The 17,795-nt window shown below is 45.6% G+C and overlaps 1 protein-coding gene across 1 annotated transcript in view; it reads right to left on the bottom strand.

Moving 5' to 3' along the window:
* Nucleotides 1–10,363: 10,363 nt before the first annotated feature.
* The window catches only part of strc (stereocilin), a 29,295-nt gene continuing 21,863 nt past the window's right edge, over nt 10,364–17,795 (bottom strand). The window contains exons 16-20 of the mRNA XM_033050256.1: nt 17,399–17,541; nt 16,849–16,997; nt 14,359–14,456; nt 12,286–12,436; nt 10,364–10,676 (exon numbers count right to left, since the gene is read on the bottom strand). Of these exons, the coding sequence (XP_032906147.1) occupies nt 10,579–10,676; nt 12,286–12,436; nt 14,359–14,456; nt 16,849–16,997; nt 17,399–17,541 (639 nt within the window). The 3' untranslated portion in view covers nt 10,364–10,578. The remainder of the gene's footprint in view (nt 10,677–12,285; nt 12,437–14,358; nt 14,457–16,848; nt 16,998–17,398; nt 17,542–17,795) is intronic.

The raw sequence follows: 17,795 nt of genomic DNA on the forward strand, positions 1-17,795 counted from the left end.
CACACACCCGTCATCCTCCTCCCACATTCCTCCCTCCCCCCACCCACACACCCCTCACCCCCACCCACACCCCCCCTCTCCAGCTCTACAACGCTCTCACTGCCCCCCTCCCTCCCCTCCAGACATCCCCCGCCAACAGACTCCCCCTCCTCCACATACACACTCTCCCCTGCACACACCCTCCTCCCGCCCACCCACAAACACCCCTCCCCCACACCCCCTTTTCCCTCCCCCACACCCCCCACCCACATACCCCACCCACCCCTACCCCCCACCCACACACACCTCCTCTCACGCACCCCGCCAACACACTCCCCTCCCCCACACTCCGCTCCCCTACACACACCCCTCCCCACACATACCCCTCCCCTACACACACCCCTGCCACACACACCCCCCTCCCCCGCACCCCCCCCCACACACCCCCTCTCCAGCTCAACAATGCTCGCTGCACTCCCTTCCCCCTCCCCTCCCCCCACACACACCCAGCCAACACAACAACACAAGAACTCTGCACTTACAAACTGAGACTTGAAAATTGGAACCAAACCTGGCCTCTCTGTATACTATCTCAATCTACTACTGTTATACACTTGTACCATATCCGAGATGCTTATTTGTCAAAGTGATTATGTATGGTGATACATGTATTAAAGTGTATACAGAAATGAATTTCACTTTAGCTCAGTAAATATGACTATTATATAACCATTGAACATTTATAAGCAGTTCTTACCTTGGTCTTGGCTTTCAGCGTTGATGAAGAGGTTCCTGTCGCTTCTAGTGTGAAGATACTCTCCTTCTGTGTCAGTCGTGAAAACAAAGGACAGAGGGCAGATAGGAAGATGCCGAACAGCCTGGGAGCTGGGACACAACCTTGCTTCAATAGACAATAGGTGCAGGAGTTGGCCATTCTGCCCTTCAAACCAGCCCCGCCATTCAATGTGATCATGGCTGATCATCCACAATCAGTACCCCATTCCTGCCTTCTCCGCATATCCCCTTGACTCCGCTATCTATAAGAGCCCTATCTAGCTCTCTCTTGGAAGTATCCAGAAAACCGGCCTCCACCGCCCTCTGAGGCAGAAAATTCCACAGATTCACAACTCTCTGTGTGAAAAAGTGTTTCCCCATCTCCGTTCTAAATGGCTTACCCCTTAATCTTAAACTGTGCCCCCGGTATGGACTCCCCCAACATAGGGAACATGTTTCCTGCCTCTAGCGTGTCCAAACCCTTAACAATCTTATATGTTTCAATAAGATCCCCTCTCATCTTTCTCAATTCTAGAGTATACAAGCCCAGCCGCTCCATTCTCTCAGCATATCCGCCATCTCGGGAATTAACCTTGTGAACCTACGCTGCACTCCCTCAATAGCAAGAATGTCTTTCCACAAATTTGGAGACCAAAACTACACACAATACTCCAGGTGTGGTCTCACTAGGGCCCTTTCTTCACTGCCTGCTGTACCTGCATGCTTACTTTCATTGACTGATGAAACAGGACCCCCAGATCCCGTTGTGCTTCCCCTTTTCCCAACTCGACACCATTTAGATAATAATCTACCTTCCTGTTTTTGCTACCAAAGTGGATAACCTCACATTTATCCACATTAAACTGCATCCGCCATGAATCTGCCCACTTACAAAAAATTTGGGATGGCAGATGGCACAATGGGCTAAGTGTTCGGCTGGCGACCGGAAGGTGGCCGGTTCGAATCCCGCTTGGTCCTTGGGCAAGACACTTCACCCACCTTTGCCTGTGTGTGAATGTGTGTGAGTGATTGGTGGTGGTCGGAGGGGCCGTAGGCGCAGAATGGCAGCCACGCTTCCGTCAGTCTGCCCCAGGGCAGCTGTGGCTACAGAAGTAGCTTACCACCACCGAGTGTGACTGAGGAGTGAATGAATAATGCGATGTAAAGCGCCTTGAGTATTAGAAAGGCGCTATATAAATCCCATCCATTATTATTATTATTATTACCCAACCTGTCTAAGTCACTCTGCATCCTCATAGCATCCTCCTCACAGTTCACACTGCCACCCAGCTTTGTGTCATCGGCAAATTTGCTAATGTTACTTGTAATCCCTTCACTTAAATCATTAATATATATTGCAAATAGATGCGGTCCCAGTACCAAGCCTTGCGGTACCCCACTAGTCACTGCCTGACATTCTGAAAGGGACCCGTTAATCCCTACTCTTTGTTTCCTGTCTGCCAACCAATTTTCTATCCATATCAGCACTCTACCCGCAATACCATGTGCCCTAATTTTCTCCACTAATCTCCTATGTGGGACCTTATTGAATGCTTTCTGAAAGCCCAGGTATACTACATCCACTGGCTCTCCCTTGTCCATTTTCCTAGTTACATCTTGAAAAAATTCCAGAAGATTAGTTTAGCATGATTTCTCCTTTGTAAGTCCATGCTGACTCGGACCGATCCTGTTAAGGATCCTGTCCCATTTGGGCGACATTTTTGGCAACAGCTTGAAAAGAGGTTGTCACGTCATGGTCGGGTCATGACTCGTGGCGACACATGTAGTGACGCGTGGGGCCACCCTGTCGCCCCTGGATTTTGGAATGTTCAAAATCCAGGGGTGACATCTGGGTGCCTCATCATGCCGTGCGCCCTGTTACACGCTGACGTATGCTGTCCCGGTTAAGGTTAGGAACCACAGATGGGCTGTAAAATATTCTTCTTTCAATGCATGGATTTTAAACATTAATATATTAAAATTAATACAATAAAATCAATTGTGCAAATGAAAAGATGGCTGAGTGGTTCAGTTTTATTTACAGATGTATTGGTCCGCTTCCAGATCCAATCACCGTCTTTAACTTTTCACAGGGATGGATTCAGTGAGTGTAGACTGAACTCCCCCCTCACATCCACCCCCCTCCAGCCCCATCCCTCCTTCTCCACTACCCCCCTACCCTTCTCCTCTCCCCCTCTTCTTTCCCGCCCCATCACCTTGCTTCAAAATGGGTGGTGGGTATTTAGACCCAATGGCCGGAGCAGGTGGGTGGCACTGGTACATTGACAACATTTGCCTGTACCCAGTTGAAAAGCCCGCTGCCTCTGGGGGTTTGGAGAGACCATTGGAAGGGAGATCTGCCCTCTGGGACAACTTGTGGCCAACAGTTTAGTTCCCATGAGCAGGCAGAACATTGGGGGTTCGAGTCCAACCCCTGGGGCCCCTGTATCACATTTAGTTCAGAGATACAGTGCCCTTCAGCCCATCGAGTCCGCACTGACCAGCGATCCGCCGCACACAATCACACACAATCCCATAGGGACAATTTATACTTCTACCAAGCCTATCAACCTAGAGTTAGGGTTAGGGTTACGGCTAGGGTTAGGGTTTGTATAAATTGTCCCTAGTGTGTGGGGGATAGTGTGCGGGTATTCGCTGGTCGCAGGCTGGGTCCACAAATGGGTGGCATCGGGGAAAGTGGGGGAGGGGGTTGGAGAATGGGAGAAAGGAGGGAGAGGGGGAGAAGAAGATGTGAGGGGAGGGGGGTGGAGAAGGGGGAGAAGAGTGGAGTGGGGAGAAGGGAGGACGAGAGGGGAAGGGAAGTGAGGGGAGAGGGTTAGTGGAGAATGAGGGATGGGGCAGCAGGGGGTGGAGGGGAGTTCAATCTACACTCACTGAATCCATCCCTGTGAAAAGTTAGAGGCGGTGATTGGATCTGGAAGCGGACCAATACATCTGTAAATAAAACTGAATTTTAATTTTAATATATTATTGTTTAAAATCCATGCATTGAAGGAAGAATATTTTACAGCCCATCTGTGGTCCCTAACCCTGATCCTAACCCTAACCTAACTGGTCTATAATTCCGTTTTCTCTCTCCCATCTTTCTTAAAAAGTGGGATAACATTAGCTACCCACCTATCCAAAGGAACTGATCCTGAATCTATAGAACATTGGAAAATTATCACCAATGTGTCCACAATTTCTAGAGCCACTTCCATAAGTACCCTGGGATGCAGACCATCAGGTCCTAGGGATTTACCAGCCTTCAGTCCCATCAGTTTATCCAACACCATTTCCTGCCTAATGTGGATTTCCTTCAGTTCCCCAGTCACCCCAGATCCCCTGGCCACTAGTACATCAGGAAGATTGTTTGTGTCTTCCTCAGTGAAGACGGATCCAAAGTACCTGTTCCACTCATCTACCATTTCCTTGTTCTCTGTAATAAATTCACCCTTTTCAATCTTCAAGGGTCCAACTTTGGTCTTAACTATTTTTTTCCTCTTCACATACCTAAAGAAGCTTTTACTATCCTCCTTTATATTCTTGGCTAGCTTACCTTCGTACCTCATCTTTTCTCCCTGTATTGCCTTTTTAGTTATTTTCTGTTGCTCTTTGAACGTTAGCCAATCCTCTGGCTTCCCACTCATCTTTGCTATGTTATACTTCTTCTCTTTTATTTTTATACTGTCCTTGACTTCCCTTGTCAGCCACGGTCGCCCCTTAATCCCTTTGGAATCTTTCTTCCTATTTGGAATGAACTGCTCCTGCACCTTCTGTATTATTCCCAGAAATACCTGCCATTGGTGTTCCACTGTCATCCCTGCTAGGGTATCTTACCAGTCAACTTTGGCCAGCTCCTCCCTCATGGTCCATAGTCCCTTTGTTCACTTGTAATACTGACACCTCCGATTTACCCTTCTCCCTCTCAAATTGTAGATTAAAACTTATCATATTATGGTCACTACCTCCTAATGGCTCTTTTACCTTGAGTTCCCTTATCAAATCCAGTTCATTACGCAACACTAAATCTGGAATTGCCTTCTCCCTGGTAGGCTCCAGTACAAGCTGCTCTCAGAATCCATCACGGAGGCACTCCACAAACTCCCTTTCTTGTGGTCCAGTACCAACCTGATTTTCCCAGTCTACCTGCATGTTATCACCCATAACAACCGCAGTATTACCTTTACGACATGCCAATTTTAACTCTTGATTCAATTTACACCCAATATCCAGGCTACTATTTGGGGGCCTGTAGATGTCCAATTTGGGATTTTTACCCTTGCAATTCCTCAGTTCTATCCATACTGACTACATCTCCTGATTCTATGTCACCCCTTGCAAGGGACTGAATTTCATTCCTCACCAACAGAGCTACCCCACCCCCTCTGCCCACCTGCCTGTCTTTTTGATAGGACGTATACCCTTGAATATTCAGTTCCCAGCCCTGGCCCTCTTGCAGCCATGTCTCTGTAGTTCCCATAACACCAATGCCAATTTCTAACTGAGCCTCAAGCTCGTCCATGTTATTTCTTACATTTTGCGCATTAATATAAACATTTTAACTTTGTAATCATCTACCCTCTCATACCAGTCACTATTGGCCCTGACCCTCTTATCCCTTCTCGAACTTTCCTTCCCATTAATTTGGGAGTTTTTTGTAACTTTTCCGGTACTTGCTTTATCTTTAACTCTATCTTTATACTCCCAATTCACTCCACCACTCATGGGGAAACTGTCCGAAGTAGCGCCATCACATTGCACTGTAGATGCATGTTTTTGTGGAAGGACTGGATGAGGTTTAGAAGACATGGTGGACATCCAATCATCTCCAATACCTGGTAGAGCCACGTCTGCGGACAGAATCGAGAGCTTTTGCAAAAGGCTAATCTTTCTCCAAGTTTGAAGCAAACTTCCAGATGTGGAGCAGCTGTTGAGGAACAACTTCCTATGGCTCTGGAACAGATCAGCGAAGCTCAATCTCATCGGTCAGAAGAAAAGCAGCTGGAGGAACTCAGCAGGTCAGGCAACATATGTGGAGGGAATGGACAGATTATGTTTTGGATCACGGCCCTTCAAAGCTCCATTCTAGCCTTCATTCACCAGGTCAGTTAACGATGACACAGTTCGCAGAGGTTGATGATTATCATGGACTGGAATAACACCTGGTTGAAGATCCCAAAGGCCAATCTTGCTCCACGTTCTATGTGACCGCCCACACTTGGCGCTGGGGAAGCTGTTGAGGAACAAGTTGGTGGGATTTCCTGTGGCCCCGGTTCTCCTCCAGATGGTGTGAAGGGGAAAACATGAAACATCTGCCGACTGAACATCGGCAGCTGTTTACGAGGAACTTTCCCTCCAAAGACGCAGGAAAATGCCACTGGGGCAGATGATGAGTCTGAGCCAGATGAGTTTGACAAATTTCTTAAAGGCCGTGGATTCTCACGTGCACCAGATCGCTGCCAGTTGTACTGGAAAATGTAGACGATGAAATCCCAAATACAGACGAGAGCGCGGGCGGGGTGGAAAGTGGGTCTTAAAAGGGCCTTTGATGGGCGGAGTGAGAAATTCCGGTGTGGTCCCCACCGATGTGGCTTCAAATCCGATGGTTTTACACGAACAGTACTCGAGTTCCTGACGTTCATTTTATCTGTTTTAGTTTAGTTTAGTTTCGTTTACTTTAGTTTGGTTTATATTGACATGTGTACTGAGACTTTTGTTGCGTGCTTATCTATCCCTCTTGGGGTTGCATGGCGTTTAAGACATTTGTCAAACTCGTCTGACTCATCATCTGCCCCAATGGCATTTTTCTGCAAGTCATTGGAGGGAAAGTTCCTCGCAAACAGCTGGCGACCACATCAGTCGGCAGATGTTTCATGTGTTCCTCTTCACACCATCTGGAGGAGATCCAGGGCGACAAGAAACCCCACCTCAACAGCTTCTCCAGCGCCAGGTGTGGAAGGTCACAGAGAACTTGGAGCAAGATTGGCCTTTGGGATCTTCAACGATGAGTCATTCCAGCCCATGGTGATCATCAACATCTGCTAACTGCTGTCGTCGGAAACTGACCCGTTAAATGGAGACAAGAATGGAGTCTTGAAGGGTCACGATCCAAAACGTCGTCTGTCCATTCCCTCCACAGATGCTGCCTGACCCGCTGAGTTCCTCCAGCTCTTGTTCTTCTTACCGAGGAGATTGGACCTCACCGATCTCCGAAAAGATCTCGGTCTGGAAGTTCATCTAGGTCGCGGTCTCCCACGCCATCGTCTTCAAGGCCGGTCGCAGAGCGTCCAGGGGCGCTGGATTTACTCCGAGCCAACCTGACCTGCAGATATTTGTGCGTAGCTGGACTTGCGGGGACTTAGCGCCGTTGAGTGTGTGTAACAGCGAACACCATCAATGGAGCAGAATGACACACGAAAGAGACTCCCCGCCCTCACAACCCTTCATACTCACCCCTCGCTCCTCAAGGGGACTCGGGCGGATCGGAAGGAAGGAATGAGAGGATATTTTATTAAATAGCGGGAGAGGGGCGATGTCTTTGGACCTTTTCCTTGGTCGTGTCCGGAACGCACACCCGGACCGGCCGGTGAAGCCTCGCTGACCAGTGGGATGACCAGAGCGATGGATTGTGTCTTGAAGGATCCCTGGCGGGGGCGCGCCGCTGTCCACTCGCGGTGGGGGCGCGCGACCAGGTTCTTCTCCGGCCACTCACCCTCGGACACTGCGGAAGCTGCCTGGACAGCGCCGTCTTTTATAGACACCGCCATGTCCCGCCCCCCTCGCTGACCATTGGACATCGCTCCGGCCACGCCGTTGGGCCATGGCGTGGACAGTCCATCCGATTGGCGGAGCCCGCTGTCCGTCTGCGCGAAACCGGACAAACTTCAGCGCGCGAAGGAAAGCTCGTGCGAAGCGATTGTCCGTTCGCTTCGGCCATGAGCCCGCTTGACCCTCCCCCCCCCCGGCGCCAAGCCGGACACTGAGGGAAATGAGGAACACTTGAGGAAGATTTTGAGGGACCATTGGTCACTGAGGGAATGAAGGACACTGAGTCAGTTGGTCACTGAGGGACTGCCAGACTGAGGGTCATTGAGGGAGAACCGGACATTGACCAATGTTGATGGACTGAGGGACCATGGAGGGGATGAGGGACCATTGAGGGTTTGAGGGACCATTGAGGGGATGAGGGACATTGAGGGGATGAGGGACCGCTGCTCATTGAGTGTCTAGTGGATGCTGAGAGAATGAGGACACTGAGGGAATGAGGGGCACCAAGGAACTGGGGGACAGAGAATCCTTAGGGACATTGAAGGGATGAGGGGCCAACTCCCGAGGGTGACCCCTCGCACAATGGAAGGTCCACTCTCCCAGGGGGCAACGTGAGTTCAGGGAAAAAGGAAAATGTTGGTGCTACTGCGATTAACAGTAGCAATATTGGTTTATCCCCAAAGAACCGCAGATGCCGGTTTACAAAACAAGACACAAAGCACTGGAGTAACACAACCGGTCAATCTACAAAAAAAAGTGCAGAGTGAGAAGAAGTTGTTGCTCCATCTGGTGGAGCAGCTTTCTGTACCTTTCACCTCACAGCAGCAGGGAGGAAGGGATAACCAGTCTGTTTGTTAAATTTGCTATAACGGCCAACATGCCATTCACTTTCTGCACTGCCTGCTGTACCTGCATGCTTACTTTCAGTGACTGATGAACAAGGGCACCCAGATCTTGTTGTCCTTCCCCTTTTCCTAACTTGACACCATTCAGATAATAATCTGCCTTCCTGTTCTTGCCACCAAAATGGAAAACCTCACATTTATCCACATTAAAGTTAAAAGACTTGCTACAGTATGCACCAGATTGCACAATTTCAAGCTGAAAAATGCAAAAGCTCCATCTATGGAAGGGGGAACACCCCCCTCCCATGCCCCTTGGTTGCTACGCTCCCTCGGGTTTGGTCGCTCACAATTTCTCACTCCCAACTCTCACCCAATGTTGGCAGCACTGCAATAAACAAAATTATGTTCGAAAATGAAATAGTGAGAGCTCAAGATTCCCATAAGGGTGCAAATAAAGGCCAGCATGTCCAAGAAACCCTAGATATCACAGGTTATTAAGAGCTGAATAAAGAACAAAAAAGATAACAATGGCAGATATAGAGAAATGAAAACAGAGAGGCACTTCAGGAGGCTAGAAACTGTAAGGCGTACGTTAAAAAATTAGTGGGGCACAAATTAGTGCCGGTGTGCAAGATTAAGGAAAATTCCCCAATTTGTATGTTTATTAGAGATAAAGTGGCAAACAGGTTAAAGAATATAGCCATTACTGGCCAAATGATCTGAACACAAAGAATATTAATGAGGTCTTGAATGACTACTACTCATCTGTATTCACTATGGGGGACTTTGTGGTTGAATATTTCAGGTAGGTGGCCATGGAATCTTAGAACAAAGCAGGGAGGTGTTAGATGTCTCTCTGGGCTCAAAGGTGAACAAATCCCCAGGGCCTTATGAGATGTATCCCAGGCTGCTATGGTATTGATAGACACAAAATGCTGGAGTAACTCAGCGGGACAGGCATGCCTGCACTGGATGGGTGAAGTTTTGGGTCGAGACCCTTCTTCAGAAGAACTTCTCCAGTCAGAAGGATCTCGACCCAAAATGTCACCCATTCCTTCTATCCAGAAATGCTGCCTGTCCCGCCGAGTTGCTCCAGCATTTTGTGTTTATCTTCAGTGTAAACCAGCATCTGCAATTTCGTCCTACACATGTAAGAAAGGTTCAGAGGAATATGGGCCTAGCATTGACAAGTGGGATTAGCCCAATTGGGGAACTTGATCAGGATGGAGAAAAGTAGGCCAACGGACCCATTTCCATGCTGTACAACCGTATGATTGGATTCAAGATTGACTTGTGGAAGGAAGTTATTCTGACTGGAGGTTTGTGACCAGTGGTGTTCCACAAGGATCAGTGCTAGGACTTCTGTTGTTTCTGATCTACATAGGAATGATTTGGATGAAAATGTAGATAGGCTGATAAATTTACAGACACATAATTTGGTGAGTAACGATGTCAAAAGATACAGCAGTACATAGATCAGTTGGAAATATGGGCAGAGAAATAGCACATGAAGTTCAAGTGTAAGGTGTTCCACTTTGAGAGGTCAAATATAAGTATAGTATACAATAATTGGGAGGACCCTCAGGAGCACTAATATACAAAGGGATCTTGGAATACAAATCCATAGATTTTGATGTGACAACACAAATATATAGAGTGGGGAAGAGGGCATTTGTAAAATTACCTTCTTTGGTCAAGGCTTTGAATATGAAAGTTAGGAGCATTACAGGAAGGATATGAAGGTTTTGGAGAGGGTGCAGAAAAGATTCACCAGTATGTTGCTAGAGTATGAGCTGTATGGAGTGGTTGGACGAACTTGGATTATTTTCTCAGATCTCAGTTACATAACAGTTAAAAATCAAATTTAAAACGCATATGCTAGAAATCTGAAATTAAAACAGGAAATGCTGGAAACACTCAGCAGATCAGACAGCATCTGTGGAGAGAGATACAGACCTTACAACAGAAAATCAACTGCTTGTGAGACAGTTAAATTAATCCAAAGCAAAAATCAATTCTTTATTTAACCACACAATTTCAGTAAAACAAAAAAGAGCTAAGCTCAGCAAACAAAAATGAGAAAGTCTGGATCACGAGTACAAAATCTCTCAAACATGGAATTCTGCAGTCAGTTCCACACGTGAATGCAAAGCTGGACAAAGGTACATACAAATATAGGGCAACACAAGATAAATGTATATTTTAATTGTTACAGACGAGCTTCTTGTCTTGTATGTAAAAGACTACAAATCAGACACAACAGTACTCCATTCAAGCTCGCACACAGATTTCTTCCAGATGATCTCCCTACAAATAGAGGGAATAGAGTTCAGTTCATTAATAACCAGCTACAATTAACACATGTCACGAGTTTACTTCATTGTCAGCAAAGCACAAAGTGCTGGAGTAACTCAGCAGGTCAGACAGCATATGTGGAGGGAATGGATAGGCAATGTTTTGGGTCGGGTCCATTCTGTAGACTATTTAATTAGTAATTATTCATAAGAAAGGAATAAGTTAATAAGTTTGCTACAGCAAGTAGATTTTGAGGAGGTTCTTGAGGGAGGAGAAAGAGATGAAATTCAATAGTAGAGGGTTTAGGGATGAGGGATTATTCTGTGAGTGCATGGGCCAATTTAGATCAAAGACCAAATAGTTAACTTTACTTAAAAAGGCCATAAGGTATGTTCGATATTGCAGGGTTGGACAGATATATTTGTGAGGTGCAATTTGGTGGCTGCAACAGGTTACTGATGGAATGTGGGAACACCACAGTTTGTTTTCAATGGACTGCTGGTTTCCCAGAGCACTAGTATCCTCTTGTCCATTAATCAAAGGGATGCCTGGTGTTGGATTAGAGATCTGATAAAATTCTTACATTTTCAAATCTAGTTAAATCTGAACGCTCATTATATTTCAGCCGGCTTTATCCTAAGCATTATTATCATTAAGAACTCATCACGACTCAACAACATTCAGCTTTACCCACCTGATGACTAGGCAGTGTTGCAATAGCAGGTAAAATGAACAGCATGGAAGCAGTTAAGTGGAAGCTGGATTAGAATTCAATGGAAAAAGGGAAGGCTAATTTTGCTGGATGGAGGAAGAAAGGATGCCTAGGTTCTGTTTAAATAATTGAAGCTCCAACAAGTCCAGCAGCTTAACATTATACAAACTCATTTGACTTGCACGCCATCCATCACTTTCAACACCGACTGCAATGTGCACAATGTATAAAATCCACTGCAGTTACTTGCTCAGGATACTCTGAAAAACTCCTCCAAAAGCTGTGACTTCTACTTCCATCATCTGCAGTTTCCCTTCCAAGCTATACAACATTTGGGCTTGGAAAAATATCAGCAGTCCATCGTCAATGTATCTAAATTCTGGAATCCCCACACATGATAATTAAAACGCTAAGTACTTGTGCTATAACACCAGGATAAGCACTCAACCAAGACAACCAGGCCAAAGCACTATCTAAATCGATTATACCAACTTATGCTAAGGACAATAAACAACTCCATATGCAATAAACAGCTACCTACATGCTTACAAGCATATTTTTTAATTAAACTGATCATGTTGATGCATGATCATGAGTATATCATTGGGGTTATCAAATGGGCACTTCCCTTCACTGGTGTTTCGTTGAGTTAGACCCACGACACCTCGGGACGGCTCAACAGTTAGTTGACACAATTTGATTGTGAGACCCCCTTCACTAGAAAGACTGAAGAAGTTCAAGAAGATGACTCACTGCCATCTTCTGAGGCACAGTTACAGAGGGCAATAAGTCTGGCTTGCTATGTATGCCCATGTCCTGAACATGAATCAATGAAAGGAGCAGGGGTTAAGTGGCCTGTTTCTGTGCAGTACATTCCATGTGATGTTCTGGCAACGGGCCAGTGTTTACCTCTTATGTCAATTGCTGTTCTGTGCCACGATGTGAGGACCATGTCCAAAGCTTTCTTCTGCACATCACCGAGTTCCTTCAACTGGGCGGGAGTCACAGCCACCGCCTGCTGATAATTAAACATGCGAATCTGCGCAGGACTAAATACAACCTGACGCAGGAAGGAAAGAGGGAATCAGTAAAACAAGTGAAATAACTTATTTGGCTGCATTTATTGAAGGTATTTGACTGAAGCAGCTTAAATATTATGCCGATGATATGTGCGCTGGTATGTTGGAAGTGGAAACTCAGATAGGATATTATACTGCTTTCTTTGGAGAATATGGAAGGTTTATGGACAATATTTTACATATGCCCAGATGAGTTCTACCCAGTTCTGGTCAGATCCACTGGTCAGACCCACCTTGAGCACTGACTCCGATGCTGATCAATGTGACGCAAACAATGCAGTTGAGTGTAGGAAGAGAGTAACAACATTAACCACAAGCATCAAAGGACTTAATTAGGAGGAATTATAGGAGAAACTCGGCTCTTCAGGGCCATTCAGCATGAACAACCGGCAGGAATAGAAAATAGTTACTGGAAATGGAAGCCCCAATCTGTAATATTATTTCACGTGAAGCTATGGGAACAGGAATTTGAGGCTACATCAAATTAATAACACATAAACGAGGAGGGTGGCAGGAATGAGCAAGAAATAATCACAACATTTTATCAGATGGAATATTTAACATGAAAAACTGGAAAATCTTTTTTTTTTTTTACAGTGCTCATCAAGGTCTCAATGGTCCACTAAGTTATTTTTGAGCTGCTGTAATGGGGAAAACATCTCTACAGGTTTCACATGAACAGCAATAAATTGGTTAATATTTTCACAATGTTGAATACAGAATAAATGGGTTATGGGGAGAAGGCGTGAGAATGGGGTTAGAAGGGAGAGATAGATCAGCCATGATTCATTGAGTGGTGTAGACTAGATGGGCCGAATGGCCTAATTTGGCTCCTATCACATGAATTTATGAAATATTGAATAACCCATTCTTTGAAATAGTGTTGCAAGATCTTCAATGTCTCAACTTAGAGATCCCACTTCCAATTAGACCACTCTATCTCTCAGTACTGGGCTAAGTGTCAGCCTAGATTCTGGTATTTAGCATGTGGATTGGGATTTGAATTTGCAAACTCTGACTCAGAAAATGAGCTTCTTCTGAGCCAGCACTAACTCAAAAGAAAAAAAATAGTTGGTGTGGAAGCCTACAAGATCTTGGAGATAGGGAAACCACTCTTGGCCCTATAATTTAATAAATGAGTGTTCTTGCAAACAATTAACAACTTCAGCACAGAATGGGAAGAAGAAAAACAATACAGGTCAGGTAATTCTGATATAACAAGTGTTTCTATAATGCAAATTGGATACAACACATGAATTAGAAAACACTAGATATGTGCCAAATAGCCTAATTCTGTTCCTATGACATGAACGTATAATATTATTATGTGGACCACTTTGGTTATAATACAGTTGTGATTGAGAACCATTTAAAAGTTACTTTGGGAATTGACAAGAAGAAAAAAACTGTCTTGGGGGAAGTCAGTGATTGATTCCATGTAATCTCAACGCAGTAACCGGATACTCTCAGAAACACAGTCTGGCAGTTTCACAAGTGGCCATTGGAATTGACAAACAATCACCTCCATATTAACACTTGTGCAATGATACTCTGTTAAAAACTATAAGATACGGTCTTCAGTATTTTTTGTTTGCAGTAACAAGGATAAGCTTATAGCTATTAAAAAATACCTTTATTTTTGAAAAAAAACGTGCGGAGAACAGCTTTGTTTTTGTGAGTCTGAAACTCTAGACTCTAACCTTATTTTCCCCTTGATGCAATCATTTCTAATAACATGATTTTCTCTACGACAAACTTTCTTCGGAACACAACTAGTGCATTGTGGCAGAACAATGCTGTGTTGGAGCTTCTCTTTTAAAGGGCTGGAATCCACAGGGACAGCAAGCGTGACATATCTGGCTCAATATCCTGTGACAATTGATGGAGAAGGTTACACACGTACTGAGAGTTTCTTTGGCGGCAGAGTTGCAATAGCAATAGGGCTGAGTCCTTCAACTTGTTCCTTGACCAGTGATGAGAGAACCACATCCGGAAGACCAGCTATTGCAGTGAGAAAAAAGTCAAAACAAAATATTAAGTAAACGGCAGCAAGCACATTTATAAACAATAAAATATACCCCCTCCCTTTAAAAGCTTCTGCATCCGTTCCCCTCCCTTCTCCCTAGTCTGTACTTTCATAAACTGTTGGATCTCTGTTGCACTATCATAGCCTGGTTATCCAGTATTACTGATTACTGTAATTTACAGAATTATTGATTAGTGTATATTTATTGTGCAAATGTGCCTGTGAAGTTGCAGCAAGTAAGAATTTCATTGTTGCTGTCCTGCAGCATATGACAATTGAACACTCTTGACTCCAAAGAGTGCTGGAGCAACTCAGCTGAAGAAGGGTCCCGACCCGAAACGTCACCAGTTCATGTTATCCAGAGATGCTGCCTGACGTGCTGAGTTACTCCAGCACTTTGTGACTTTTTTTGTGAAACCAGTTATCGTTTCTCCTCCTGACCCCCCAAATGCTGCCATGAAAGACCTGTGGACTGGACAAAGAAGAACGGAAATATTGAATCTTTTGTTGATAAACTGATGCCGCAGATCAACTGACACAGTTGAGGTTTGAGGAGTAAGGATATCAGAGTGCGTGAGGCAAACCCAGTAATGGAATGAAGTGCAGATCAACTAAGATCAAATTGACTGGAAGAATAAGCACAAAGGACTGAATAGTTAAAAGCCATTAGAACTAATGGACTGAGATCGGTTCTGACAGTGAGGGAACGAGCCTTATGAAAGTAGCTGCTGTTATATCACCTTTCACCGTCTCATTTACTCATGTGACCATTCCCGTAAAGTAGAAGCTCAGCAGCCAAGTTGCACGTAACCAGGTCCCAGGACTCGTCCCGAGAGAAGAATCACCAGATTGTCCAGAGACACAAGAGGCTGCAGATACTTCTTCCCTCACGTAGTTGATGGATCCCTCACTCGTGTTTCCTCTGTTTGCCGGATGTCTGGTTTCACCCCCATACAGAACAGGGACAGAATTCCCCGTGGTCGTCACCTTTCACCCTGGCAGCCTCCACATTCAGCACATCATTCAGTGCCATTTCCACCACCTCCAACGTGATCCCAACCACTAGTTGCTCTCTGCAAGCACCACTCTTCCCGTGAGACACTGATCCACTCATACCTCTCTGATCCCCGACACCTTCCCTGGCAACCACATAAGTTGCAACACCTGCCCTACAATTCCTCCCTCACCACCATCCAAGCACCTAAACAGCTCACGTGAACGTCTTCAAATCTTTCCTACTGCTTTCGGTGCCCCTGATTTAGTCTCCTCTATATTAGTACGGCCAAGTGTAGAATAGGTGGCCGTTTTATAGAGCACAACAGCCATCCCAATCTTCCCAGTGCAAGTCACTTCAACTCCCCTTCCCACTTCCACACCGAACTGTCAGTCTTCAGCCTACACGACCAGCTGGAGGCTAAATGGATACTAGAAGACTAACACATTTTCCACTTTGGTTGCCTGTATCCCAATCGCATCAACATTGAACCCAAGTTCTCTTTCCCTACGTTCACCTTTCACACTTCCAGCTGTCCATCACCCAGGGGTCTATCCACTTGGGTTACTTCATTCCTAGTTTACTCTCCCGTACCTTGTTCCATCTGCCCATCTACCCTCTCTTATCTAGTTCCTCTTCTCAACTTCCACCCCTGCTACTACCTCCTCCCTCACCGGCCACCATCTGCCCATACTTTTCCTTATCTGTTTTCACCTATCACCCACCAGCTGGTCTTTATATTCCCCCCCCCCCCCCCCACATTCCTCCCATCCTAGACTCCACCTGCACGTCATCTCTCCTGCCAAGGCCCAATGTTACCCCTCCTTCTCACCTCTTTATACCGGCCTGTTGCTGGGTAATGAGCTGAAAGGACGACCATCCCTCTGACTCCAAAGATGCTGCCTGACCCGAGTTCCTCCAGCGCCTTTTTTTTATTACATCAGATAATCTGCTCTTTGGATGTTGATAAAATTCTTCATGTAAAAATGAGGATAAGCTATATCCTACGAAGGGCCACATTTACACGCTAAAAGCCCTGTCCCACTGTACGAGTTCATTCAAGAGTTCTCCCGAGTTTGCCCTGATTCGAACTCGGAGATTTACGGTTTATGGCCGGCCGCTCGTAGGTACTCGGGGCTCTCGTGGACATTTTTCAACATGTTGAAAAATCTTCACGAGTCTTTCTGAGCTTACCGTGTTTTCCGATTACTTGCTGTTAGCGTTACAAGCCGCTAAGAGAGGTCCCCGAGCTCCAACGTACCCGCTACGTACATTCTACGAGCTTCCACGAGTTTGATTTTTTTTTAAACTCCGGGAGAGCTCTTGAATGAACTCGTACTGTGGGACAGGGCTTTAACTGGGAAGTTGCTTACCTGCAATGGAACCGATTTCAATGAACTCTTCAGCTCGCCACTGACTGACGTCTCCGAACGTCTCTGTGCGAGTGACGAGCTTGGCCAGGCCGTGAAGCTGGGACTCTTCACACGACAGTCTCAGGCTCCCAATCCATAGAACTGCCATGCTGAGATGCACCAGCACCACGAGTCGTACACCATTCGGGAATCACATTTGTTTGTAATTAAAAAGAATAAATGTAAAATTTAAAGTTGTGGAACAGGGAGGACAAAGGAATTTGATATGCACACCATTGCAACATTTCATTACTAATGTTCAGCAGCATTTCTGTATAATGTACACACGGAACCTGGCCATTCAGTTGGTGTTTATGCTCCAAAGAGGCGTTCTCACACCACTCTGAATCCCACCCCATCGACATACCTTTCCACTCTTCACTTCCTCAGTTCATTTAACCGAGACCCCACAAATGCACTTATGCCAATGATTGCCCTGAACAATCCCTGGTCTTCCAAAATGAAAGCTTGAGCTTTGATGACAACTCTGAGTAAGTCTGGCGGTGCCTACCTGAATTCCACTGGGTTTATCGCAGCCATGTCAGCCGGTTTGATGCCACAGATGATGTGGCCTAGAGCAACCAGACTGACTGAATCCAGCTCCTCCACACTGAGTCTGTTCACATGAAGGAAGGTTGTAAACAATACAGTGAGCTGCAACAAAGATTAAATAGTCCTTTAGTGCAAAATATTGTATGAGAAGGGCAAAGCTTTATCCATTTGTTATGATGCCAAATTCAAGGTTTGGATTCATTCATCTACCCAACTCCTGTGGATCTAAATCCATTTCAGAGCTGCTAATAGCCTAGGATGATCGTGTTTACGTACGGTAATTTTTTTTAAAGTGTTACTCTGCCATCCCCACCCTCCGAGTCATTGTTCACGTGTTCAAACATCCAAATTATTTT

This window comes from Amblyraja radiata, chromosome 34, assembly GCF_010909765.2.
Source record: "Amblyraja radiata isolate CabotCenter1 chromosome 34, sAmbRad1.1.pri, whole genome shotgun sequence".
In the NCBI taxonomy this organism is placed as follows: Eukaryota; Metazoa; Chordata; class Chondrichthyes; order Rajiformes; family Rajidae; genus Amblyraja; species Amblyraja radiata.